This window comes from Rissa tridactyla, chromosome Z, assembly GCF_028500815.1.
Source record: "Rissa tridactyla isolate bRisTri1 chromosome Z, bRisTri1.patW.cur.20221130, whole genome shotgun sequence".
NCBI lineage: Eukaryota > Metazoa > Chordata > Aves > Charadriiformes > Laridae > Rissa > Rissa tridactyla.
In genome coordinates, this window is record NC_071497.1 from 64845099 (window position 1) to 64871880 (window position 26782).

General features: G+C 37.0%; 1 protein-coding gene across 7 annotated transcripts in view; it reads right to left on the reverse strand.

Annotated features, from left to right (window-relative positions):
• Positions 1-26782, reverse strand: part of IPO11 (importin 11) — a 90642-nt gene that overhangs the window by 11678 nt on the left and 52182 nt on the right. For 6 of the 7 annotated variants that reach the window (XM_054186606.1, XM_054186604.1, XM_054186605.1 and 3 more), the window contains 5 exons: positions 24030-24109; positions 23356-23436; positions 21191-21286; positions 19526-19639; positions 18525-18646 (listed from right to left, as the gene is read on the reverse strand). In XM_054186606.1, coding sequence (XP_054042581.1) covers positions 18525-18646; positions 19526-19639; positions 21191-21286; positions 23356-23436; positions 24030-24109 — 493 coding nt within the window. Of the gene's footprint in view, positions 1-6488; positions 6709-18524; positions 18647-19525; positions 19640-21190; positions 21287-23355; positions 23437-24029; positions 24110-26782 lie in introns of those variants that run through there. The other variant, XM_054186608.1, reaches the window with a different exon arrangement.

Here is a 26782-nt window from a genome sequence, read left to right on the forward strand (position 1 = left end):
AACCTGGAGAAGTAAACTATGTCCTGTATGTATGCACTATTTAATTAATAATACAGGTTGCTATCCATTACCTGGTTGTCACATTTCTTCCTTCTAAAATGCATGAAGAATCCCTGACTGCCTGCCACAGAAATTTTCTATTGGGAGGGATGAGAAAGGTGTTTGACCCAATGAAGGCATAGTGTTTCCAGCAGCTGCAGGGCTAATTACAGTCCATCTATTGAGGGAGGTTGCTTCAATTAATTAATACGTAAATAAGTACTGTAGGCACAGTGCTCATTTAACTTTATGGGATTTTTCCAAGCGTGATGGGAGGAGCCCACAGGAAGGCCCACTTTAGTCACTTGTATTTCCAAGGTCTGTGATATTTCCAGAAAAAACTGCGCATAGTTGTTGAAGACCCAAAATACTGTTCTTGATAGTTAGCTCCAAAGCACAAAGAGAAATCATTAATTTTTTTACTTGGAGAGGATATTTTTACCTTATGGCATAAACAAGGAATAATATTTTACTCCTTCAGTGAAAGATAGAAAATTCATGGTAATTTTTCTCTTTTTGAGGAAAGCAAAGGTAAAGAATGTACAAGACTTTTCAAAATGGGGCAACTGTTGACTGCAGTTTTCAGTAAAGATAATACCTTCTCTTTTCTCCCCCTTCTTTTTCCCTTTAAATGGGACATTAAGCTTCTTCCTACCAAAGACTCACTGAAATGTTTACCAAATGTGGAATCATTAAACAATGCAGCTATTTTTAGAACACAAGACACACGCTGCTGAAAAATAAGGACAGCATAAGCTCATTGTGCCCTGAAAAAAAAAAAAAGAAACCCCAACTAAAGTTCAATGGCAATATAAAATGTCTTATTTTCATAGAAGAGCCATACAAATCAACATAATACCTTTTCAAAGAGACTAAAATTAGCCTGCAGCTTTCAAGAAATACATTAGGAAGTCACATGAGTAGACTCATAAAAGACAGAGACACTGTATTCATATGAACTTTCAAAACGTAAGAGTTAACACTGTCCACACTAAAATGTGAACTCGGGGGGGAAGGCACCATTTAAGCAGTTCCGCCCTTGGATTGCATACAAACCAGATCAGCAATGGAACAAACAACAGCATCAAGCTATAACTGGTTTTAGAACTACAAAGTTTCCCTAAGTTATCAGGACAAAACCTCATTTTGTATGCAGCAAATATTATCAAAAGACAGACCCAGAATCAGAGGATTATAACTTCTATAAACTGGTTAGGATTTAAACCACTGCAGAACCCAGTTTCAAAGACGCAATTAACACATATTAACATTATTTTTTATTACAGAAAGGATCTTTTATGCTGTCTGTAAATAAAATTCACCTTGCCTATAATGAAAAAAAGAGGTAGCAAACATTTATGGCAGCTTGTACATGAATAATCTCAAATCTTTTATTTCAAAGTTTGCATAATTTGTCAGATAAAAGAATAAAAGCTTTGCAAAGAAAAAACAGACCACATCTGTTCTGAAAAAAGTAATATTCACTTTTTCTGATTCTGTCTATCATTTCTCAGCTATCTATTCAACATTTTTATTATCCTGAGGTTTTATGCAAAAAATCAGAATTTGGATTTCGATTACATAGATAGCCACTGTAAATAAATAAAGCTTTATCATCAGCTTAATAAAATACATATCATGATAAATTTTTAGGGGTAATTAAATAAAATGGTCCCCACGTCTGCTATGCATCTTCCTCAGCCCATCAGAAAGGGAGGGAATATTCTGCATGGGAAAAAAATACTCTTTCAGACATTAAAAGGAAGAGGAAGAAATCTTTTCTGCTCTTCTATATTTACCAGGACGAAGCAGTAAACACCAAAAAAGGGAAAAGCTTAATTTCATGTAGTTACTAGTGTACAGAAGATTTGAGAAAGATTAATCAGCTCTTTATTCTTATCTCATTATCCAAGGAAAGAGGTGGAGTGGGACAAATGGAGATTACTTTGCATGTACTGCAAGCAATGGAAATTATTATTCCAAGTACCCCCCTCCTTAGCAGCTGCGCAGTGCTAAGGGGCTCCTAAAACTGTAATGTAGCAGCTAAGACAGCATTTCCAGGGGAGTCCTATGGCTGACCATAAAACTTGATGAACATAAAGCACCATTTTGCTTCATGAGGGCACACTCAACTAACTCTTCTTATCTGTTTTCCAATGATTTTAACAGTTACACATATGAACTACAGATGTACATGAAAGGATTTGTTTCCTAGTGTGAACATTTAAAATACAAAAGCTACTAACTGCAAAAGAAAGGCATGTCCCCCACAACTGCATAATGACCCTCTCAATTCCTAATTGTTGGCAAGCTGGATATTAGTGGATGACTGCACTCCGAAGGATGGCTTGGAACTGCTCCAAATTTTTGCTTGCACCAACAGCTCTGACAGCATCGGTTCCCTTTTATGCTCCACGTCTACAGATGCTGAGACTCATACCTGTCAGACAACTCCCACAGCAGCCTGCCAGTGCAAAGGATGCACCTTCAGAGGGGACCTCTTGTGCTCATCTGTAGAGAACAGCTGTGGAAATCAGAGCCTAAAACAACAGAGCTGTTCCCTGACAGATTTCTTTGAGAAATAAGTTTGTTCAGTCTGAACCTTTGCCCACTCCCAAAACTCCTCTCTAAAAAAGGCACAGCAGCGTTTCTAGCAATGAAAACTTAGTCAACTAGCTTCCACTGAATTAAGTCCATTATTTCTGAAGACATGCATACAAAATCGAAAATTTAGAAATATAGTACATAAAACTGCAGAACCTACTACTGTGCAATCGCTGATTGCGCAGCTGTTATTAAATGAAAATAAATTGAACATTTATGAGGAATTACACTGGAGAGGCAGAAAGTAACAAAAATGGGTTAAAGAGGAAGAGACTACAATGGATTACCCACCTAAAAAAAAATAAAAATTAAGCACGAATTAGAGTCAATGTTTTCCCTCCTTAAAAACATCTACCCATTACATCTTATATCTGATCTAGAAGGAGAAAATTTTAAGAAAATAGTTTCTACTCAAGCAATCCAAAATAGTTTGAGATTTTGCCCAAGCAGCTGAATTTAGTGTTCCATAAAACAGAAGTATTTGATTTATTATACAGTAAATTACAGTAAAATATAGTATTACGATATAGTAAATTGATACTTCATTAAATTCAACAGAGATACGTAACAAGCAACAACAGAGGCACACTTGCACATTCACACCCACACAGTGCAGTCAAGGCCTATAGATGTACTAGTAGCAGATAACATGAGTCATTCCTGGAAGTGACCTGGAGATGGACAAACAGGACAACAGGGAGCAGCCCAACACGCCCACACATGAGTTACACCAGCAGAAAGCAGGCAGGCTAGAACAAGAACCTTGAGGCAATTCTGGCTCATCTGGAGAACGATGTCCGGTCTCCAGCCCGGTCTCCAGGCTGGATCCTGGACAGCAAGATACTTCTACGTAACTTAAATAGACCCCGTGGAGGACAGGCTATCAAAACATCGTTCTCCATTTTCCCTTGAGCAAAAATCTAACTGTAAATTATGTTGCTTATAAACCAAATGGTTGAAGCCTCTAGGGCACAGGCCTATAGAAGACAAACAATGACTACAAAAGTAAGTCCTATTCAGCTACCTGAAAATTTTGCAAGATTGGACTATTTGGGACATATTTTCATTACTTTTTCTTGAATTACTGTAGTAACAATGAAGAAAAAAAAAACAAACACAGAAATTCAGGTTGAAAATAAAGCTACAACACACTAGACATAGCCTTGCAATAATGTAAACAGAACACCAGTATTCAAAATAGAAATAAAAAGTTAAAACAAATGCAAACTATATAGTAAAATAATAACCATCTTTTGAAAATGAAGTCTTCAATTAGGTCTTTGCTACGAAAACGTATTTTGACCCGACACTTCCAAATACACACTGCAAATATGTAAATATCTTCATCAATTAATCTAGAATTATGTATTTAAAGTGTAGTATATTTCTTCCGTTTATACCTCTTATCTAGACAAAAACTCCCTCAAGCTGTTACTGTATAGATGACAAAATATCTTTTATTGACAACAATTAACCAGCTCTTATTACTTTAGACACAATAAACTTGGCCAATTTTTCAATCCAATAGAAATTTAGTTTCCCTATTAACTCCAGTTTCAGGTATTATCACGAAATGATACAAATATGCACTAAAAAAAAAATTCACTTTAATATATTCATTATACAGACTGAATACACAACTTTTTATATTAAAATACGTCATAGGTATGAATAAAGTTTGTATCCTTTTAAATGTTTCTTTTCCTTGAGAGTCTGAACATGCTAGACGTAAATATGCTTACTTTTTTCCCCACTGTGATGATTAATAGAGGCAAAGTAGAAACTGCATTACAATAAATAACTGAAGCGTTGCTTTTTTTTCCTCATTCCCTGGCTTCATGATCCTGCTAAAAACTGAAGTTTTTCTTGCTTCAAGCTTCAACTTAGCTATGGAATTTCTATAGAAACTTATGCCACTAAGTACTGCAAAATCAAAATAAATATATGTCTACTTTATCCTGCACGTATACTTGAGTTATAGGTGCATGATTCCTGCAACAAGGACAGAGGGTAACATACCTATTCATGTTAGATTTAAATGTCATCTAGTAAAAAAAAAAAACAAAAACCACAAACTTCAAAACATTCAGGAAGCAAAAGATGATGCAGAGCCCAAATTATACCATTTTCCACAATTCTATCAACAAGTTGATTTTCATCAGTGAAGATATTTTTTGAAAAATTGAGTTCTTAATTTCTTGACATTTCAGATCCCCATAAAGTTAACGTCAAATCAAATGAGACAAATTACAATGATGAATGTTCAAACAATATGACCTGTGCCTGACTTTCAGATGCTGTTCGCTTGAGCAGCCTAATTTGGTCCAGTTCTGAACGCCCCACTGAATTCCGAGTTAGAGACTGCACTGGGTCAGTTATGTTGTACCTGCCAGGCTGATAAAAACCGTAATATTCTATTCTCTTTTCCCCTGAGTTTTCTAGAACCTTTAGTTTCTGCCTAAAGTGAATAATTTTACAGGTTAAGAAGAGGATCACAGCACAAGCCAGAATAAAAAAGGCTAGTAAAATGTCAAAAGCCTGATTCAGGTTTTCAACCTGTTGTGAACAAAGCAGGGATGTTTTTAATGACACAGGAGCAGCATCTGTTGGAAATAACCCTTTTTCTTCTACGGTTCTGTTATCAGGTATAATCTGTGCTGGTATTTGCGCCGGCAATGTTGATAGTACTGTAGTTGCCCGTGATGGAATTTCAGCAGCATTTTCTTCAAAGGGCAATGGGTTAGCAGATGTAACTGTAGTTCCTTCCCCGAAAGCAACATATTTGGTTTCTGCATTGACAAACTGTTCAAATGTGTTGTGCTGGCTTCCCTTATGCCACGCCATCAGCAAAGTGGTAGTGCTGTGATGGCCACCTGCAGATCCCAGACCCTTGGCTGTCTCTGGGCTGGCAGTAGGGCTACTGCAGTTTGCAAACTGAGCCCACCTAATGTAATGCAAAGGCCTACCACGCATACTCAGGGGATTCTGACAATGAATTTTTACAGAAACAGGAGATGATGCTATCCAGTTAAGTAACCCAAGCATTTTGCAGCTGCAGTTCCAAGGATTATAATTTACCTGTAGATGAGCTAAAGACACTAAGGGCTTGAGCACTTCAGGTTGTAACTCTGTAATATTATTAAATGCTAAACTGAGCATTTTAAGTGACTGTCCCATTTTTTCAAAGGTACCATCACCAATACTGGTTATCTTATTTCTGTCTAGCTGCAGATACACTAAATTGTTCAATAAAGTAAAAGTGCTGGAATTGATATTTTCTAACTCATTATTACTTAAGATTAACTGGCTAAGGTTGTTTAATCCAAAAAAACCATTTACAGCAATACATTTTAGCTTTACATTTTTTAAAGACAGATATCTAAGCTTGTTAAGTCCTCTAAATGCAAAAGGATGTATTGATCCGATAGGATTGTGAGACAAAGAAAGTCTTTCAAGATTTTTGAGCCTTCCAATAGCATTTGATGGCACAAGTGTTAAGTTGTTACCTTCAAGGAACAAATACGCAAGGTTTTCAAGATGATGAAATGCTGAATCTGATATCCGTGAAATCTTATTATTGGCTAGGTTAAGTGTTTGGAGGCTTATCATTCCCAAGAAAGTCCCGCTTCCAAGGACACTGAGACGATTTCTTTGAAGCGTTAAATATCTAACAGAAAGGAGATCACTGAATAATCCTCTGGGAACAAAAGCTATTTGGTTATTCTGAAGGTATAAACAGTGAAGATTGGAAAGACCTTCAAAGATTCCTGGATCCAGGCGTTTAATGTTATTGTTATTTAGATGCAAGTAGTACAGTTTGGGGAGTTCCACAAAAGCTTTCGGGTGTACATACAAAATACTGGAGTTATCCATGTAGAGTGCAGCAAGCTTCCGAAGGCCTCTTAGTTCATGTGGAGTAACACGCGATATATTATTCCCACTGAGGTACACAAGAATTGTCGTTTTTGGAAAGTTCCGCGGGACGCTTGAAAGCCCTAAATTACGACAGCTAACTTGTCTCCCCGTGCAGAGCTGGCAAGCAGCTGGACAGCCAAGAGCCTCCTTCTGGAGCAGCAACAAAAGAAAACAATTAAGGATATACAGGAATGCTCCCAGGCAGGGTGGAGAACTTTGCAGACCACACATATCCCTGTCTTTGGCCTTCTCACTCATCTCTGACTTTGCTAGTAGAGATAAAAAGAAGTTTATACATATTATTAATTTGAAAGTTTAACAATTCTACGTGTACAGTCTTTAAAACGTAAGCATCGCTTTCAAGGTCGGTATCCTATATATTCTCCTTTGATGCCAAATAAGCAGTTTAGAAATAAAACTAAGTTTGAACTACACTGAAAAACTTTCCAAAGTAAATGAACAATTAAACAAGCGCACTGCCAATCTAAGCTGGAAAATATTTAATTGGTTGCAGCATGAAAGCAACTAAACTGCCAAAATAGCAGCTTCTAGTAAATTCAAAATACTGCTTATTAACTATTTTTTACAGTTAAGAATGACTAAGAAATATTTCAATAGCATTCAAGTAAAAATGCCAACTGGAAACAAGCTTCTTTTCACTGGTGGCTCATTTATAATTTGAATTCTACTTTTATAAAGCTGAGTTATATTCAAAATAAATAAAAGCAATTCCTTACCCCAAATCTGAAGTTCATTATTTCTGTTATCTTGACGTTTTGCAGTTCATTGGACTAAGTTACAAGCTGACCGACTACACTCATCTGTGAAACCTTTGTAAAGGCAGTATTGCTGAATACTGGAGTGCTCACATTTTGCCCCAGGATTTGCAACTGTTCACTCAGGAAACTAAGAAAGAAGTGGTTAAAGTCAGGTTGCCATGGATACAGGAAACCCTGGGACAGGAAGCCATTTTATCTGTGCTTCAGAAGTATTGTTGGAAAGGAAATCTCAATGATTTGTTTCTAGAAAACCAAGAACTATCTTAGTTTGTAACTGTTGCTGTTTTGCTTTTTTTAAACTGCTGTTTTTAACTTGGAGAGCTCAAGAGAGTTTTACAGAAGTTAGGTACAACTTTTAGAATAAAGGGGGAAACCTATTTGTAACCGCACTACTGACTATTGCATTATCTGCGAATCCGTTATCTTTCAGCTGCAATCCGAAACATTTTATTGAATCAATAGCAACACAGAGGCCGTTCTGCCTCTCTCCGCAGAGCCAAACTGCTGCCGCCAGAGACACACAGGCACAGCGACACGCAGCCCAGCAGCCCCGCCGAGAGGGAGAAGACGGAGCCGCGGTGTCCCCTGCAGCCTGGCCAGCAGTCCCAGGGAAGCTCGGGGAATCTCAGAGAAGAGAACCAACCGCATGGTGCGGTACTAAACTGCTGTGCATTTGGTGTTATTTCAGACTTGATCCAGGCACTTTAAGTCCCACTTTAGGCCACTTTTTTTAAAGCCAACTTATTGACAGAGGACTGTATATCCTGACAGCCACACCTTTGGTCCACAAGTTTCATTTCCTGCAGTGTCCCTTGTACAGATAAACACTTAGTGCAAACGTGTGCTATAAATATCCCCCTCACTTAATTACCGGAGATTACATCTCAGCTTATCCATCACAGGGACTAAATACCTGCAAAGTCCAGTCACATCACCAAAGGGGGAAAGGGGAACCAACAAAACGAGACATGGTAAATTAGAGATCAAGCCTACAAATATGAATGTAACTCTACAATCGTGATTTATATTGTAACAAGACCTTCGACTAGGCAAAATGAAGATGGCAAAACCCATGAGTAGCCATAGTCAAGGAAGAAACACAACAGCAGAAGAATCAAGTCACTTTGTCCACAATGATCTCACACAGGAAGCAGAAGTTCATGTAAAGGGTGAAGGATCACCCAAATATCTTTGTCTATAACCATCCAAGCTGAAACGTGTGAAGCATATGAGCAACAGAAGCGGAATAGCTTTTGAAGAGGCTTTCTTCTAAATTCTGCCAAAAGAAACTTACATTTCTGGAGTTTAAAAAAAAAAATGTTTTTGACCAGATGTAAATGGCTTTTTATGTTTGAAATCTGTAAAAATTTCAATATCAAGAGAAATACTCCTTCAATTTTTCAACTTAAGCTGGTCAAAATTACAAAGAGCTGGGATGGAGGGGAATGTTTAAATAAAAAAAAGACAAAAATAAACAACCTCCAATTCTATCAGAGTCAATACGTCTTACAATATCTAGTCTAAAGTAAGAAATCAGTAGGACATACTCCTTACGATATCTAGTCTAAAGTCAGGAAGCACCAGGACCAGTAAAATTGTCCATGGGCCACTTTAGACAAAGCCTGTATCAGTTACAACCCAGAATGCATTTGAACTGCATTTGTTTTTTTTTTTTTTTCTGAGACCATTAAGCCAATAAGAAAACTAACTGTTCTTTAGATTTAACTATTATTTTTTTTTCACATTTCAATTTTTCATGGTATTTAAAATAATCATTGATATAAAGGGAAGTAAAATAAAACAGCATGCCATTTCCTTAAAGGAAAAACACTGCATAGTTTTAAATAGTTCCTAGGATTATTAGGGAACTACCCCGGGTATGGGGAAGAGAACAGTAAGAGTAATTGAAAAAGATTATCCAGGTCAGATAGAGTCAGGTGAGGAGAAAAACACAGATCAAAAATGAAAAATTACTTCAAACTGGAAATTATCTCCTACCTAAGCTTCACCACTTATAGCCTTATTTATGCTGGTATTTACTTAAGCAAAAATTACTTCTTCCAAGATGTGCTGTGTGAAATAACCCTATGGGGCTAAAAGAAGCAAGTCCCAATCTAAAAAAAATGTTTAAAAGACAAGTGTTAATAGATCTCCCTTTTTCCAAAATACCAGAATTAAGATATTTAGAAAGACTGAAGGAGCTCCTGAACCTCTGTGGGATATCAGATAGCATGGAAATTTAGAGAAACCAATAGAGTAGTGTCCAGATAAATGAAAGCAGGTACCCAGTAAGTGGCTGAATGTCTCTCTGGTCTTGTACGAAAGGTACCTTATCAATATTCATAAAAGTTTTGCTCAAACCCTAGTTGCCACTGTGGTTCTGAGATCACTACTGACCTTTCTGATTCTCAGATCCCATGTACAAAATGGGGAAGAAAGATCTTGATACAGGTCATGGCTCCTTTCAATTTGCACTAGGGAATCTGGACAAAGTCCTGTCTTGCACTTTGTAAATACGGCACCTGGAGGCCTGCAGATCCGGTTGGATTGTAATTTACAGATATTGCTTCATTAGTTCTAGACACTGTTGAAGAATCTGAAAGTAGTATCTGTTAAGAACGAGAGGCAAAATAACATGCCACGTAACTGATACCACTTTGGGGAAAAGCATAAAAAAGACTGAGATACACATATAACTTGGATCGGCATTTCTCAAACTGGCTTGTACTTAAACAGTAAAATTCATTATCAGTTGAAAACTGTAAGGAAAACATTTAAACTGGAAAACCCCAAATGCATATTTCAAACAAGCTTAGGAAGCTTGTAGTGACATTCACTGCAAATTTTGTTCTCCAGTGACAGAAATACCAGTTTATCTCTGAATAGATTTTGACATGGCAACAGAGAAAATTAATTTTTGAATCCTGAAATGAATTTTATCTTAATACACTAACATTGATAAAGTTACTAATGCCACTGCTTTTTAACATATTAAAATCTAGTTCAACAATGACTCTTTCTAAATACAAGCAGGAAATCTGAGCAACAGCAATTTGTCAAATTGTGCATAAAATGACAGGTCAAAGTAACTGAAAGAACATACAAGCACTGCACCCACTGCAGCCTTTACAAACCACTTCGATTTTCTCACTGATGCATGTTAGATTAAAGCCAATATAACTCACGTTATGAATATTAGCTAGCATAAATAGTCACCGAACTCCAATTTATATATAGCAGAAAAACATGCAACAAGTTCAAAAACAGGTTCTAAAGTTACCTACCCATAAAACGTATTAAAGACAACTTTTGAAGAAGGATTTAATTCTCATAATCACTACAAAAATGTTAAGTCTCACAAAACAGAGGAAACCCAATTTTTAGCACTGTAATTACGCTTTTGAGCTTATATTAGTGAAGTTATCTGTTGCACCCCCATTCTGTATTTAGCAAGTACTTCCTCTTGTCGGTCTTCCTTCCTTCTGCTTTTGTTCTCCATAGGTGGGCTATGATACAACTTTTTGTTTTGTTTTCAAATACCTACCACCTTCTGCCCACATCTTTCTCCAGTTATGATTGCAAGCCAAAATAATTCAGCTACTAACCTACTACTGCGGTAGCATACACATCAACATTTAATCTCATTTCACCCACCCACATCCAATAACACCTGCAGTGGACGCCTTATTAATGTTAACTTATCAGACCTCAAAACCCTTTTTTGTGGTTTTTTTTTTTTCATTGTCATCCAAATTATCTCAAAATTTCTGATTATTTCAAATATTGCAGATTCCTCCTTGTATTTCATATTCCTGCCCAAGTAAAAATCTTGATTTGCTGCTTCAGTTATTGAAAATTTCTCTGTTCCACAGAGTGGTACTCTACTCTCGTAATGGCAGCAGTGATAGTTACAAAGGGGAGACACAGGCACAGAAAGTGTAATACCAAATTAATAACCCAGCCAAAATATTCCTGTTTAATAAACCCACAGCACTAAACATTTGTATATGTAAACATACATCACAAAATCTATTTCAAAATTATGAAGCTTTCTAACTTATTTCCCTTTTTAACCTTGGCATTTACTATTTTTGATTAAATTATCAAGCAGGTTTTGCAACATGATGAGAAACAGTTAAGAAGTGGGAACTACTGAATTACTTTTACCATTGACGAAAAGAAAACAAGTTTCCCTTCTATAAGTCTTACTTGGCTTTAGACTCTAGTAAAATAGTATGACAGAAAGCTCTTATGAAAGTAAGAGCTCACTTTGAGAAATTGTTAAGAGTAAATTTTTCATCTAGTAGTAAATAATTATTGCACAAACGAACTGTATTTGTTATGCAAGCTGACAAAAAAATAAAGTCTTCTATGGAGCCAGCAGTAAGACTGTGAGCAAAACAAGGACTTGGGAGTATTCGTTGGTAAGAAGCTCAACATACCTCAGCATTGTGCGCTGGCAGCAGAGAAAGCTAACTGCATCTGTGCTGCATCAAAAGAAGTGTGGCCAGCAGGTTGAGGGAGGTGACTGTCTCCCTCTACTGTGCTCCGGTGAGACCCCACCTGGAGTACTGCGTCCAGCTCTGGAACCCCCCAACGTAAGAAGGACACGAACCTGTTGGAGCAAGTCTACAGGAGGGCTGGAGCACCTCTCCTATGAGGACAGGCCGAGAGAGTTGGGGTTGTTCAACCTGGAGAAGAGAAGGCTCCAAGGAGACCTTATAGTGGCCTTCAAGTACTTAAAGGGGGCCTCCAAGAAAGCTGGATAGGGACTTTTTACAAGGGCATGTGGTGATAGGACAAGGAGTAAAGGCTTTAAACTGAAAGAGGGGAGATTTAGACTAGGTGTTAGGAAGAAATTCTTTACTGCGAGGGTGGTGAGGCAGTGGAACAGGTTGCCCAGGGAGGCCGTGGATGCCCCATCCCTGGAAGTGTTCAAGGCCAGGCTGGATGGGGCTTTGAGCAGCCTGGTCTAGTGGGAGGTGTCCCTGCCCAGGGCAGGGGGGTTGGAACTAGATGATCTTTAAGATCCCTTCCAACCCAAATAATTCTATAATATTTATAGCTTTAGCCTTTACTATTCAGTGCAGTATTTCGTAAACTCTGTTCAGACTATAAAAGTAATAAGAAATCAAGTCAATATGAATGCAATTTAAACCAAAATGTTTGAAGAACTCAAAACAAAGTAATTTCCCAAATATCAACCAGAATAACTAATTCACCTTCTAGAAATTGATTGAAAAGAAAATCCAACTGTACAGCTTTCAGCAGCACACTGCCTCCTAGTTTAGGAGACAGGATGGGCATGCAGCTGGCCTCAGCTAATTCTAAAAATTCTAAAAATTTTACAAAAAGAGAAAGCAAATAGTGCATTTCCTGAAAAGTACTATAGAGAATACCCACATGCAAAATACAAAATCTATTTCTTCCTTAAAAATACAAACATTCTTTCACGAGGCATTTCCTTAATGCCAAAACCTGGTGTTTTGTTTTAAACCCTCAATGTCTCATTAAATTGTTTGAATATGAAATGTTAATTTTTAAGGGAATAGTTATTTCCAGAAGTTTGTACAGTGACATGGGTTGTGCTGTTAACCATTTTTGATATCTTATCATAATAGTCTGGCACTCTTAAGAAAAGTCACCAAAAATCTCAGCTACTCTCAGGCAGCCTCAAATTTCACAGAATATAGGGCAGAGAGATAAGCATGTGCACCAAAACAGCTCAGAACAAACTCAGGTGGAAAACCTGCTACAAGTTTGTATTAATATTTTTTTTAAAGCTTGTTACAATCTTGTGATTTTTACGCATTTTTAATACTATGCCATATTTTAGTCAGTGCTTATTCAATAACTGATTTGCAAACATGTAAACTGTACATTACAAAGGACAAAGATAAAAAGTTTGGAGAAAGCTATTTAGTCCATTACCATTTTTGGCTGTCTTTTACATAATTAAAACATTTAATTTTAGGGTAATTATACGTAGAAGAGTTTCAGGAAAGACTTCTGAAATTCTTTATCTAGGTCACAAACAAAAGCAAGGTATCAGCAGCAACCAATCCCTTCTCTGACTGCAGTTTGTTTTCTGCAGCAGTTCAGCTGCATTTAGTGACATAATCCCTTGCCATCACTTGGCACATCTTCCCCTGTAAACAAGTCTTATGAGTCTTTAGGGAAATGATAATTTGTTCCTGAGCAGTCCATGCTAATGATTAGATGTAGGAGAAAAAATAACGGAGATTGTGAACAAGGAAAGTTTAAAGCATGCATCCTCTTGCCAATGATACGGTGTGGCATATAATTAATGAAGGCATGGTACTATACATAACACACTGAGTGATGCAGACTCTGATACTCAGACTAAGACCAAAGACACATTTTTCACTCATATCATCAACACTGCACTGTCACCTGGGAGGCAAACTAAACAAATCCAAGAGCAAACATGGATGACAACTGCAAAATCATAATTTAAAGAGCTCCTTTTTATACTAATAATTTATTAGATGCGTGAGTGAGCAGACCTTTGACTAGAGGAATTAAAAAAAAAAAGAGAAGATAGGGAAATGGCTGTAGAGTATCCTCTCTATAAAGAAAGGAGGATGTAGAAGTTAGTTGTGTAACAAATCCTGACTTTATAAACTACACTCAAGGAGAACATGGCATTCCATTAGGCACTTTCTTGCCATTTCCTAACATTACATATTGACTTCTTGAGAGGAAAATTAATTTGCTAACAAAGTAACTTTAACAAATGACAGAGGAAAAACTTCTGTAATAACCTAATGAAGATTTATAATTGTATACTGTAAGTACTTATACTCACAGAATACCAATTATCTAATTGGCAGAACTCATCCTGGCTGACATATCAGATTTGATACACAGTAAGAAAAAGCAGACAGTCATTTACATAATGATTAGAAATGAGCACAGCAACTTGGAGAACCTTTTAGGCTTTTAACCTTTTCCTCACAATAGATTATTCCAGATGAACACATTTGGCTCAAAGGGGAAAAATTAACTCTGGCATCTGGAAATAGTACTCATGTACCACAAATTAAAAAGAAAAAAGACAAAATCAATTAAAATGCTTCGTATTTCAGGCTCAGTAGAGTGGAGTCTCCTCTGTGGAGTGGTACCTCTCTACACTGGTAGGTCCATCAAGAGTAAAACTATCCTCAAGAACCAAAATTAGTGGACTGTTTTAGAAAGCAGCGACTTTGAGTAAAAGCAAACTTGGGAACCCCCCATTCAAGAATGACAGGCACAGCGTTAATAATACTTACTAGCAAAAGGGGAGTGCTTAGCTTTCAACATGGTGTCAAATGCTACCCGTGCTTACAGTTCGGTACCACATCAAACTAAGCTAATCACTGACACACTGTCTTTCCAGCTTCTGTTTACATTTACTATTACAGACTAAAATATTCCTGTCAATCTTTAGCATCTTTCAGTATTGTTTGCGTTCTACCAATATACACAGATAGAGATGTTCTACCAATATACGCAGACTGGAGGAATAAAAGAAGAAATCTACTTTGCTAAATAAATCATTAAAACCTTTAAATACCCCAAAACAAGGGACTGTAATGCTGACATTATACAAAGTGGCAAAAGCACAGTCAGTAAGCCGATTAAGTCTATTTATAGGTGCAAGAAGGGGAAGAGGTACAATTTTAGCCACTTTAGTCTCAGGAAATACAGAGAATGCTGAAAAAGCGTATCTCAAAATGTAGCACCTGAAACAGTGGTGGGGGGCCCACATCCATTCCAAAATGGCCAAAAGAAAAGTTGTGCTGCTGCTCTTGACCACGCTCACTATGTGCTATTTTGGGGACGAAGGGCACATCTAATAACATCTACAATAGTAGATCTACTGTACTGTACTAGAAGAGTACTCTTCAAGCTGCAGGTTCACAAACAAGCCATTAAGATTGTCGACAAACTGGAATATGACTGAACTAGACCAGGAAATTAGGACATTTGTGAATGTACTCATGCAGGTTGCTGTCACCTCTCATGTCTCACAGTCTAGCTCAGATATGATTCTCCTCCACAAAACTTCAAGTCCTTTCATGTTTTGTTGGTTTTTTTTCAAGCCCCTCTAACTGTTCTAGCTATTACGTGTCTATCCATACTTCCCTTGCCTGCTAAACATGGAGACGCCATTACTCCCTAAGCGTATCTTTACTGCCTATATCTTGTTACTGGACCCTACTGTTATATATATATATTTCAGTTTAAAGACAAAGGTATTTAATTTATTTTATGAACTAACAAGAGCTTTTAATAAATGAATGAAAATGCACGTGGATAGATATGAGTGTCAAACATGTAGTAAGAGTACAAAATGTGGAAAATAATACGATGCATACCTCAATCAGACACAAAAAAATGCTAACATTGAATGGCCAGAATCAGATAGCAAATGCAGATAATCAGGTAGTATTTAGTTTATGCAAAAACCCCAAGTAATACCAGGAAATTAATGCAAAAGGTGTTGCAACACACTGATCAGGAAAGAAGCAGCTATTGTTCTTTTTGTAATATGAACTTCCCAAGACTAACACAATGTGTGGCTGTGCATAGGAAGATAAACAGGATGCCGGACTGAAGGACTATATGTGTACATGATAAAATGCAATGGGGTACTGCTGGTACTAAAGACATGTCATTGCATGTAGCTCTGGATGACATTGACTAGACAAGAAAGCTGTAGTTTGGCTAATAAACTGTCACTCTATGACCTGCTTACTCCAACTAATTGGTCAGAGAACCACTGTGAACTACAACTGCTCTGCAGCGATTCCCATCCTATCTAAAATCCTTCATACGTGGCACTGTCAAAGGTGTTAGATTTAAAACAGGAAATTATTTTTGCCATACTGGTTTTAAATGAATAACGATGGAAACATTAGCTTCCCCTAAAAAGTAGAAAGTCCCAAGTATACATATGAATAGGTATAAATACAACCACTAACTAAAAAAGTACCTGAAAGCAATGTAGTCATACTATAAAGTTTAGAGGGAGAATAAAAAAGATCACTCCTTAATATTTTCCCTAACATTTTATCCATAAAGCAACTCTGAGGGAAGAATGAGAATAAACATCATCATCATTTTTCCCACAGTACTTTTGCCTGTTCCCTCCCTTTCCTCTCTAAAATAGCCTGATACTCTTGGGATAGCTCCAGCTATAGGCTAGAGGAAGCAACTGGCAAAAAGAGCAAAATCCTCATGAAGTGCTAGACACAGTGCAGATGCCTGTTTTCCCCATAGCAGAATCTTGAAAGATCTGAGCTTGTTACCGGTACCACCCCTGACGATCGTACAGAAGCAAGCTGAGGGTAGAACCTTACCCTCAGCTTGGCCTTCCCAAGCAAGCCCGTCTCATGGCCATCCTCGGGAGACAAAATTCTGTACTGCGTCTGCAGCTGAGAAATCTTCAACTGGCTTTGGATGTCCAAAGCAATACCGAATCAGGAGCCTGGTCAGTGAGGGACTCCAACAGAAAAAATTACTTAAGCTGTTTATATGAATCAAAATATTTAGTTTAAATCCTGTATTATATTTAAAACATTTTTGCTTAAACTCTGCAAAGGGATTTGCACAAGAACCTGCTTTTGAAAAATTTTATTTTTAACACGAGTTTCAGACATGACATGCAGCAAGCATATGCAATATAATCCCTATGAAATGGCAAAACCAGAGTGACTCACATTTTTTGGTAGTAGAAGGAACAATCACTTGACAGAATCAATTTCACAGATTCTGTCTGAAGGTATGTTTGGCCCCGGCAATCTATCAGTTGTATAGTAAAATTTTCGTAGCTTTGACATAAATATGTCCACTAAAGAGAGGCTTTTTATTTGAGAAACGGCTTTCTTAGATGATTTGAGTGTCTGAAAAATAAACCTGTCATTTGCAGAAGGTTTTATTATGTTATGGACTGCCAAAAATAATTGGCTCTTACAGCAGGAAATTCAGAGCAGCTGAAGGCAGTTCAAAATAACACAGTTATCTAAAGCAACTTGTTTTTTCCTTCCTCTCTTTAAAAGAGACTTCACAGGAAGACAGGCATGCAGTTCAGCACCTTAAATTTTAGGTAACACCTCTTTAAGAACATTTGAAATACACCCATAAGTAATATAACATTGTTACATTTAAAGAAAAAAACAACAGCCTTCTCATAACGTAGCTGCTTGGCTCACCTTTGACTAAATGTTTGTCCTGATGATCCGAGACAAAAAAAGGAAAGCTTCTGTTCACATTAAAAACAATTTAGCCTCTCTAAGTTTTACATGTAAAAGTTCCCTGATATTTTAGGTAGTGACTACATATTCTATAGCTTTACACATACTAACATAACTTTAGGATTTGTGAGCAACATCTAAATTCCCATTAGACAATACTTAAGACTTTTCAGGAAATCCGTCCGACTAAATGTAAACTCATGCAGTCTTGTCTTCCTGACTTTCAAACAGACAAGAATAATCTGAAGGTAACTATGGCCTGAACTCTTGCCTAAACATGTGTTATACATGAATTCTAGTAACGACAGTTTAGAAGTCAGTGTAACACTATTCAGCATTTTCATTAAAAAACTTTAATTTTGTATGTACATTCAGCAATGATGATGGGCAGAAAAAGGACAATAGTAAAAGCTGCTTGCTATAGAAATCTACAGTGCAAAAACTGTTCCACAGTCTTCTACAAGACTCTTCCATTTAATGTCATAAAGGGGAAAACCGGGACAAAAGTTCAGATCTACTCACAACAGGAAAGAAAACTGAAAAACACTGTTCCCTGGAAGGGACTCCATATACTAACAAGCCAACTAAAGCAACTACTTAATCAAGATGAGAGAAGCAGCTAGTTCAATATTAATATGAGAATGGATAACTGGATTGGATAATGAGAATGTGTTTAATAAAATGTGCAGTGCTGCTTCCTCACTTTTACAAATGACATTTTCCATGAAATAGAAGAAAGCTTACTGTATTGCTATAAAAAAATTAATGTAACATAGCATGAAAATTCTACCTTTTTAAGTTTCTCTTGGCAAAGAGGCAATAAAACTACTTAACTTGGAATATTTATCTGCAGAATTGTGAAATACCTTAAAAATTATCTTAAGGGCCTTTGAGGCATTCTTATTTAAAGCATTGTACATTTACTTACTTATTCAATGATGGCAGAAGTGAAAGCAATGCCAAAGCAGAAAGTTTTCTTCTTTCTGGCTGAGTGATGTTATCCATCCGATCAACCCACATTTCAATCATGTTACTGAGAATTTGGTCCAACTGTAACGGGAAACAGAACGTTCCTTTTCATTTATGAGTGAGTACTTCAGCATCTTTAGAAAATAATTTAATTTTTCTAGCAATGGAATACATTATTCAATCTGGGAAAGACACCATACAGTTACGTATACCTGACAGAAGTAGCAAGCAAGAGGTATTGTTAAGGTTTTCTATGACAGTGGTTCCAAGCCCTGAACCCCCCTCACGATTAATTGTAAGTCAGAAATTAGAAACACATTTAATTAATGGACAGAGCACTGATTCAGAACACTGAATTACTCAAATAGTTTTCCTATAATGGTCTAATATGTACAAAAGATGTAAACTTAGTCTCTGTTTTACTTTCACTGGTGAAAAATAAAAAAAAAATACTTGTCTTCACCTGTATTATACTAAAGGATAAGAAAATTACTAAAGTTTCACTTAAAGACACAGTAGAACACTTGTAGCAAAAGAACCTCAGTAACCTCATGAGTGAAACCAGAGCGCACTGAACCTGATACTCCTAGAACTTAGCAGAGAATGATTACACCATTATCCCTGGTGCAAGACCCATCGAGATAGCACAAGGAAAGAAACTCTCACCCAGCAATACTATGCAAACTAAAGGGGTTTATATGGCTTATCGTGGAATGTAGTGGGAAGATAATTTAGAGTTTGTATAAAACTTTTACTGAGGTGTTTTTATGTAATTGTTGGAACTTGTAAAACTTGTTACAGGAGGTTCAGGGGAATGATGGAAAGAGGGGAAAGGGTCCCTTTCCAAGGTGGCCTGCGGAGGAACAAGCATAGAAAACAGAAGAAAAAGTTATTTTGGGTCACAAGAATGTAGGGCTTTCACATGCAATCCAGCTCAAATACCAACACAAAAATCCTTACCTCCTGACCCAGTTCACATGCCATCTGGCTCAAAAGTAACGAAAAAAAACTTGCATTTTGTAGTAGAACTCTACCCACAATCCCCAGATAAGTAGACATCACCACAGGGTATCTCTGAAACAAAAGTAAACCAAAACAAAGGGCACTTAGTTTAATTAAGAGAAAAATACTTAACATATAGAGCAGAAATATATGGAAAATACTTGCATACATCCTATATGTATTTTATTTAATTTGAAATTATAAATTGTAATTTGGAAGCCTCTAAGAACACATGACTGAGCAAGCAATCATTACTGGAGTTTCTCAATTCTTACAATAAGAAAACTGTGGCAATCTCAAAGCCAGTTTCCTCTAAACAGCCATGATAATTTGCAAGGTGATTTTACTTTAAAATTTTAAAACTCGCATCTTAAGGAATGACCAAAATACTGTACTATTAAAAAATTACTTTCCAAGTTGATTATGGTCCAAATTACTGTTTACAATTTTAGTAACATTACATTTGCCAACAACCAATTTGCAAGTGTCTCAAAATTAACTGGTTACAGCAATATGCTCATTAGTTTATTACCTTTTGTTATTTTAATTTTACAAGCTACAAATTTCCTTGTATTAAATTCAGCATCTAACAATGTAACAGTAGTTATTTTGGAGAACTGCCTACTTGAAAAACAAAATGCCAACATGTACTTGAAAACATCAACCCAGATTAATACCTTTTTGAACGGGGAGCAATGAATTTGTTTGTCTTAAATCAGAAGACATTTTAACAATATACTCTTGAGTTTTGTGTCTTTTTAAACTTCAAACTGTTCAAACAAACTGTCTTTTTGTGTTCTGTACAGCAAAAAATATACTGCTAAGTAATATAACTTGGTTTAATCTTGGAAATATCTTATTTAACTCAATAATAATGGGAGCCAAATACTGCTATCTGAAAGTCTTCAACTCTGAAAAAAACAGGTTTTGATAAAAAAAAGTCAAAAGAATAGAGAATTCCACCCGCTGATTCTGCTGATTAAAGTATTTTTTTCCCCTGCTAGTACTCCAAGGTTCAACACAGTTAAAGCATTTATTTATTGGATTTTACTCTTTTTTTGTCCAACATGAAAATTTGTTGAAGGCAAAGAGAGAGGAAAGGGACAACTTAAGACACCTAAGCAAGCAAAATCTTAAAAGCCTCTTCTATCTCACACAAAGCATTCTCACATCCTTCAGCTCTTATTTTTTAGACATGTCAATTAGAAAAAGGTCAAGTCAATGTTCTCTCCCTGTCCAGTTTGTTTTTCTCTGGTGTAGGTACACTTAAGAAGTAGTAGTATGATCATCTTTAAAAAACCCTAACATAAAAATCCAACGCCTACAAAGGATTTAACCGAGCATAGAGGCATCTTATCAGTGTTAATAGTGAAGGAATGGCAGAATAAAATTTAGGTTATTTTATTAAAATAAACACTAGATGACAAAATAAGTGATGGATATGTTGCTTGAACTCTTGCGCTACTATGTTATTTTTACAGACTTTTAAAACAGCTGTCAAAGATCTATCAGATGGCCTTAAAACATGAGAAAACACAACATCAATAAGAAAAAACTGGGCCTGATAAGGGAAAGTACTTTTCTGTTCAAAAGGAAAAGCAGAGAGTAAAGAGTAACTCTTACCTCCCCATCTAAAATTCCCTTGAATATTGATGGCAGAAGGGGTTGAAACATTTGAGGACCTAAAACAGGGTTTACTTTTAGGACATTTTCCACCACCTTAAAAACAAAAGCAAGTTAGACAATTAGTAAATTACATTTAAAAACCTTAACTGAAGCTTTAAAACTACATATACTGGTCTATATATAAAGTCCTGGTAGGATGTTTACCACTAAATACCAGCAAACCCTAGGACTGCAGAAAATATATCCTAGCAAAGTACTCTGCAAACACGATCTACCTAACAGACTGAATGAAAACTGACATGCCAAGTGAAACCCATCTAGCAAGCACCTCCTCCTGGCCCTGGCAAAGCTGGTGAGGTAGAAGGAGGGACCTTGATAAGGCTCCAGGAAAAGCAGCTTGATGAGGTGGGTTGGCAGGGAGGAGTACAGGCAGTTTAAGGCTTATTTCCATACCTTTGTCCTGTCACTTTTTTGAAGAACCATTCATTAGGACCTACCATCCCTTGGCAGATATCAAGTAACCACAGGCGCAGTCAGTTATGCTATTCTCGGTACCCTGCTCTAGTTGCCAGATTTTACATTCTTTACTCTCTGCTTCTCAGCTCTTTTTTCCACCATGAGCCATTCCCTGAAGTAATTTTTTTCTTGTGTTCTTCAGGCTTTTTCACCCAGCTGTCTGGGCTCTTGCCTTGTACCAAGACAGAGAGGGGAAGAGGCTGTGAGAATAATGTGCAGATACCTGTTCACTCCTAAAGTAAAGACAGAGACCACACATCTACACATTGATATGTATAAAGCATATAAAGGTACCATAAAGGTACCTCCCTTAAACACTCTTCTCATTCTCCACCTACTTTCAGCTCAGCGGGACTCCCACAAGGAACCACTCTTCTGTGCTCTTGCCCCGTCTCCCCTAAGTCTTTTTTTATTTTTGAATCTTGTTCCTGCTAGCTTCATTTAATGCCCTCTATTTCTTGCCTTGAGAGAGGTGTTAAGCAGTTGACCTTTTTCAATGACTCTCAATTTTGTAGGCCTTTAACATACTGTTATATGGAGGTGAATATAGCCTTTCCCCCACTCATCTTTTCCGAGTACTGGAAGTTTTGGCTAACTCATTTGTTCCTCGTACAAAGTCTTTTCAAACCTTTCATTGTCTGCCTCAGATAATTAGAAAAATCAAGTCACATCAAGCATCAGCAATCTTGCGATAAATCGTCTTATCGGTCCAAATTAGTGTTTTTCAACCTTATCCATTTATTAACTGTTCTAATGTCTATTTCCAATCCAGCCAAAACTATTTGTAGGAAAACATTTCAGAGAATGCTCCCGGGTGTTTCTGTTCCCAATATTTATCTTAGGGGGTTTTTGTTTAATAAATCAGCATAGTGATGCTTGACAAAATATTTTCCTTTTTGTAAAAATTCTTGCATGGATTATAGTTCAGTTATCCCTCTGGAAGCAAGCAGGCATACTGGGAAGGTGTTCAAAGTATACTGGACAAACCTTGTGGCTAATGCAAGGCCACACTGGGAGCCAAGAGGGTAAATGATACTACATTAGCAACATCATTCAGTTTTACAGATCTGGTTAGACCTGCTGCATCAAACATTTGCCCAACTATACATTCTAAATAACAGTACTGATAGCAAGGAATTGACATTTTAAATTCCAGAACAAGAGTCCTTAAGCTCCTCACAGCAGGAACTACAAATGGGTAGGACTAACAACTACTTCTGTGGTCTTCTGTCCTGGGATTCTGCAAGCAGTTTTGCAACTCACCAAAGAGGTAAGTGGGATCTAATTTTTTTCCTCCATTGCATTTATAATGAACTGAATTCAAGTCCAAGGTTTTATAAGCAATACAAAGTTCCCAGTTAGTGCAGCCACTGGAAACATAAGTAGTAATACACTACAGTTACTACTCAACTATCTTTCAGTGCATGCTCCAACTTTATTTCCTGAAATTTTTCAAAAGGCACATTTTAAATACGTAGTTTAAAACACCACTGACTCCAGTGACAATGTGCACTAAATAAGCTGTTTTCTTCTACATGTTCTACATTCTTCATACTTGAAAATATTACTCTAATCTGACAAAACACTAGCAAGAATAATGGATGTATAGAGCTGAATACCTTGGTATTATTTTTATTGCACTCTACCTTTAGAACTTGAACTTGACCTTCAGTAGTTATGTCCTCCAAAAGTTCACAAAATGACCGGCATAAGTCAGCAGCATACATCTGAAATTAAATGAAAAAGAAGGTATTATGCAAACAAGTTTTATATTAATATACATATTTCAAAACTCAACACATTAGGGATATGTATGTCCAAAGACCCGGCTTATCTTCAAAGATCATATTTGCTAAAATGCTTATCTTTCCTGAACTAATTAAAATCCAATCTAAGCATTTTGTTGGGTTTTTATCATTGCAGGTTTTTAAACAACCAATCTCAACAAGTTTTCTAATGAAGGTGTGAGAACAAGGCATAATATCTTGTTCAGTTCCTGATAGAATTTATGACCAGAATTGTAATCTGGTAGGACAATTAGAGTAACTATTATTACCCTGCAGAGGACCGTCTCAGGTGTCAAAGCACTAAATCAATCCAAAAAACATTAATTCTAAATAATAATCTTTCTCAAATCAGATTTGACTGTGTCCACCACGTGTCATAAAGAGCTGACATTAGAACAATATGCTTGTATAGACATAAATAAATAAGAGTATAACTGTTTGTGTGTATGGTGTTTTCCAACACGAGAGGAAAAAAGGGTCTGCCAGTAGGGAACTAAGGTGCTAATATGAATCTTTATATAATGGTAACGTACCTGTAAAAATTCAGATGATGATAAGAAAATATAAGCATTGATGATCTTAAAGCAATTTTTGAGGTTTTCTGAACTAAGCTCTGGAAAAAAAAGAAATCACAATTCAGAACCTCATCACCAAAGTGAAGTACAACTGAAACAATTCACTTCTAAAAGTCTTTTTCCTCACACAGCTTTTAAGTGCCAGATGCCTGCAAATAGAAAAAAGTTATCTTAGGTTCAGTACCATTCAGGTTCTCTCTCCCTGCCAGAGAGAACGTGCTGATTTTGGCTGGGGTAGAGTTAATTTTTTTGCTAGCATGGGGGTATATTTTGGATTTGTGCTGGAAACAGTGTTGACAATACAGGGATGTTTTCACTATTGATGAGCGGTGCTTGCACACAGTTAAGACCTTTTGTGCTCCTCACACCACCCCGCCAGCGAGCAGGCTGGGGGTGCACAAAAAGTTGAGAGGGGACACAGCCAGGACAGCTGACCCCAACTGACCACAGGGATATTCCATACCATGTGGCATCATGCTCTGTACATAAAGCTGGGGGAAGGAGGAAGGGGAGGACGTTTGGAGTTATGGTCTTTTGTCTTCCCATGTAACCATTACGCGTGATGGAGCCCTGCTTTCCTGGAGATGGCTGAACACCTGCCGGCCGATGGGAAACAGTGAATTAATTCCTTGTTTTGCTTTGCTTGCATGCATGGCTTTTGCTTGACCTATTAAACTGTCTTTATCTCAACCCAACAGTTTTCTGCATTTTACTTTTCTGATTCTCTCTCTCCCGCCACGGGGGGAGTGAGCAAGCGGATGCATGGTGTTTAGCTGCTGGCTGGAGTTAAACCACAACAGACAATAACAAGAGGAGTGATAACAGCTCTCATTCTCAAATGGAAGCACAAGAAATCCTATGACCTCAAAAGCCAATGCTAATAAAAAATAAAAAAAATTTGAAAAAGTCAAGTTTTGGATGTGATAATGGGCTAAGAAGATATTAAAGAACAAATGAAACATGTACTTAAGAGACCTACAGTTACCGATAAGTGATCTCTCTCACATCTGAATCAGTTAATGTTGAGCAGAAAGAGTGAAATAATGGTTGCAGTTCTGCTCTTCTGCCCCAAACTATCTACTTATCAATATTATGGTTATGAATATTATTGTCCACACTCCCTTTGGGTCTGAGTTATCAAAGCTACACTGCATCTATTTACATACACTATTCAATTCCCACATAAGTTTGTCCCTTATTATAGTATATGAACACCTCTAAGAAGTAACATCTATGCAAGACTTAAAAATGCTATAATCTGGCTGTGAAGAAGATAAAACCTCTTCTCTTCCTCTCTAATTTGATGAATTCTTGCCACATCTGTTTCCTCCTCTTCAGCAGAACCGGGTCTGCTATATACCTCTAATATCCAAAATTCTCATGTATGAACTTCTTTCCCTCCCTTCTAGCTCTTCTAGTTCAACCATGTTGACCTGTAATAGGACACTTTTTCTGAAGGACTTAAATGCTGATGGAGCAGTTACACGCAACAGAAAAACAGTTACATTGCCTGTATATTAGAGAAGAAATATCTTCCATTCAGAAAGAAGAAAAATCTTCCATTCAGGAAAAACAAATTCAGAAACTAAAGGTTAGGAAGTTGATATTCCTTACACCGTATTTTCAGCAAAATAATTTTCTTGAGCACCTTGTTGCTAGTTCTCCACCCTGCTTGAATGACATAAGCAAGGCAGTCATCTACTCAGAACTTCCCTTCACCGTATCTGCCCTTTGGCTTCCACTTCGATAACTTAAGACTGAATTGAGAACCAGTCTCAGAGAGATTTTCTGTTTTGCCTTTTCTCAGATGATTACACACGGCACACAAGACTTTGCAATTTTGAAATTTTAAATTTGAGGATCTCAAAATTTGAATGGATTTCTGCATTTGTCCAACTGAAAACAGCAGACTTCCCAGTTAAAACAACTTGTCTCAACAGCTACGTCACTGTGGGGAGAAGGATGGGAAGTGTTTGTTCTTAAGTGCTGGAAGTTTCAGGTGAATACTGCCATCTGTACACTGAAGAAACTGTGAGTGGTTTAATTAATTAACTTGCACAGTTGACCATCATTGATCAATACATTTTCTTCTGCAAGGGGCTGCAGCGTAAACTGTGCTGTTGCACTGGATTTAAGTGAAGTACCCATTCTTCAAGTATACTGAATAAATGAAGTAGCTGCCTGAGGGGTACTGGATGGCAATATTGTACTGGTTTTATAACTACCAAGTTTTAAAATAAGGTTACCACTAATTCAAACTCAAACTCTATTTCACCATCACAGTGCCACGGCTATGTTGTATAGAGGCTGTCCACCTAGATTCTCCTGATGTGAAGAGAAGGGAATTGCATGCAAAGAGCACACCAGAATGGATTCCATTTTCTGGCAAAATGCCCACCATTTCAGCCTACGACAATCAAAATTTTTGACCAACACGACACTCAGAAAACAAGGTCCTACGAAAAACGTTCAGGAAGTAAGGTAGTACCAGAAGTATGTATCAGGAAATCACTCTAGGATTACATATCAGCTGCTATGTTTCTGCCACTCACCCCCGTCCTTGATAAAAAATAAAATAAAACCAATTTGACATGTGTTTGAAGCCTCACTTTATGAAAAACCTAACTAGCTTACCTGTACTACTTGCTCTACCAGCATCATACAACAGCTTTTCATTTTTCAGAACAAGGAACATTCTCTTGAAGATATAT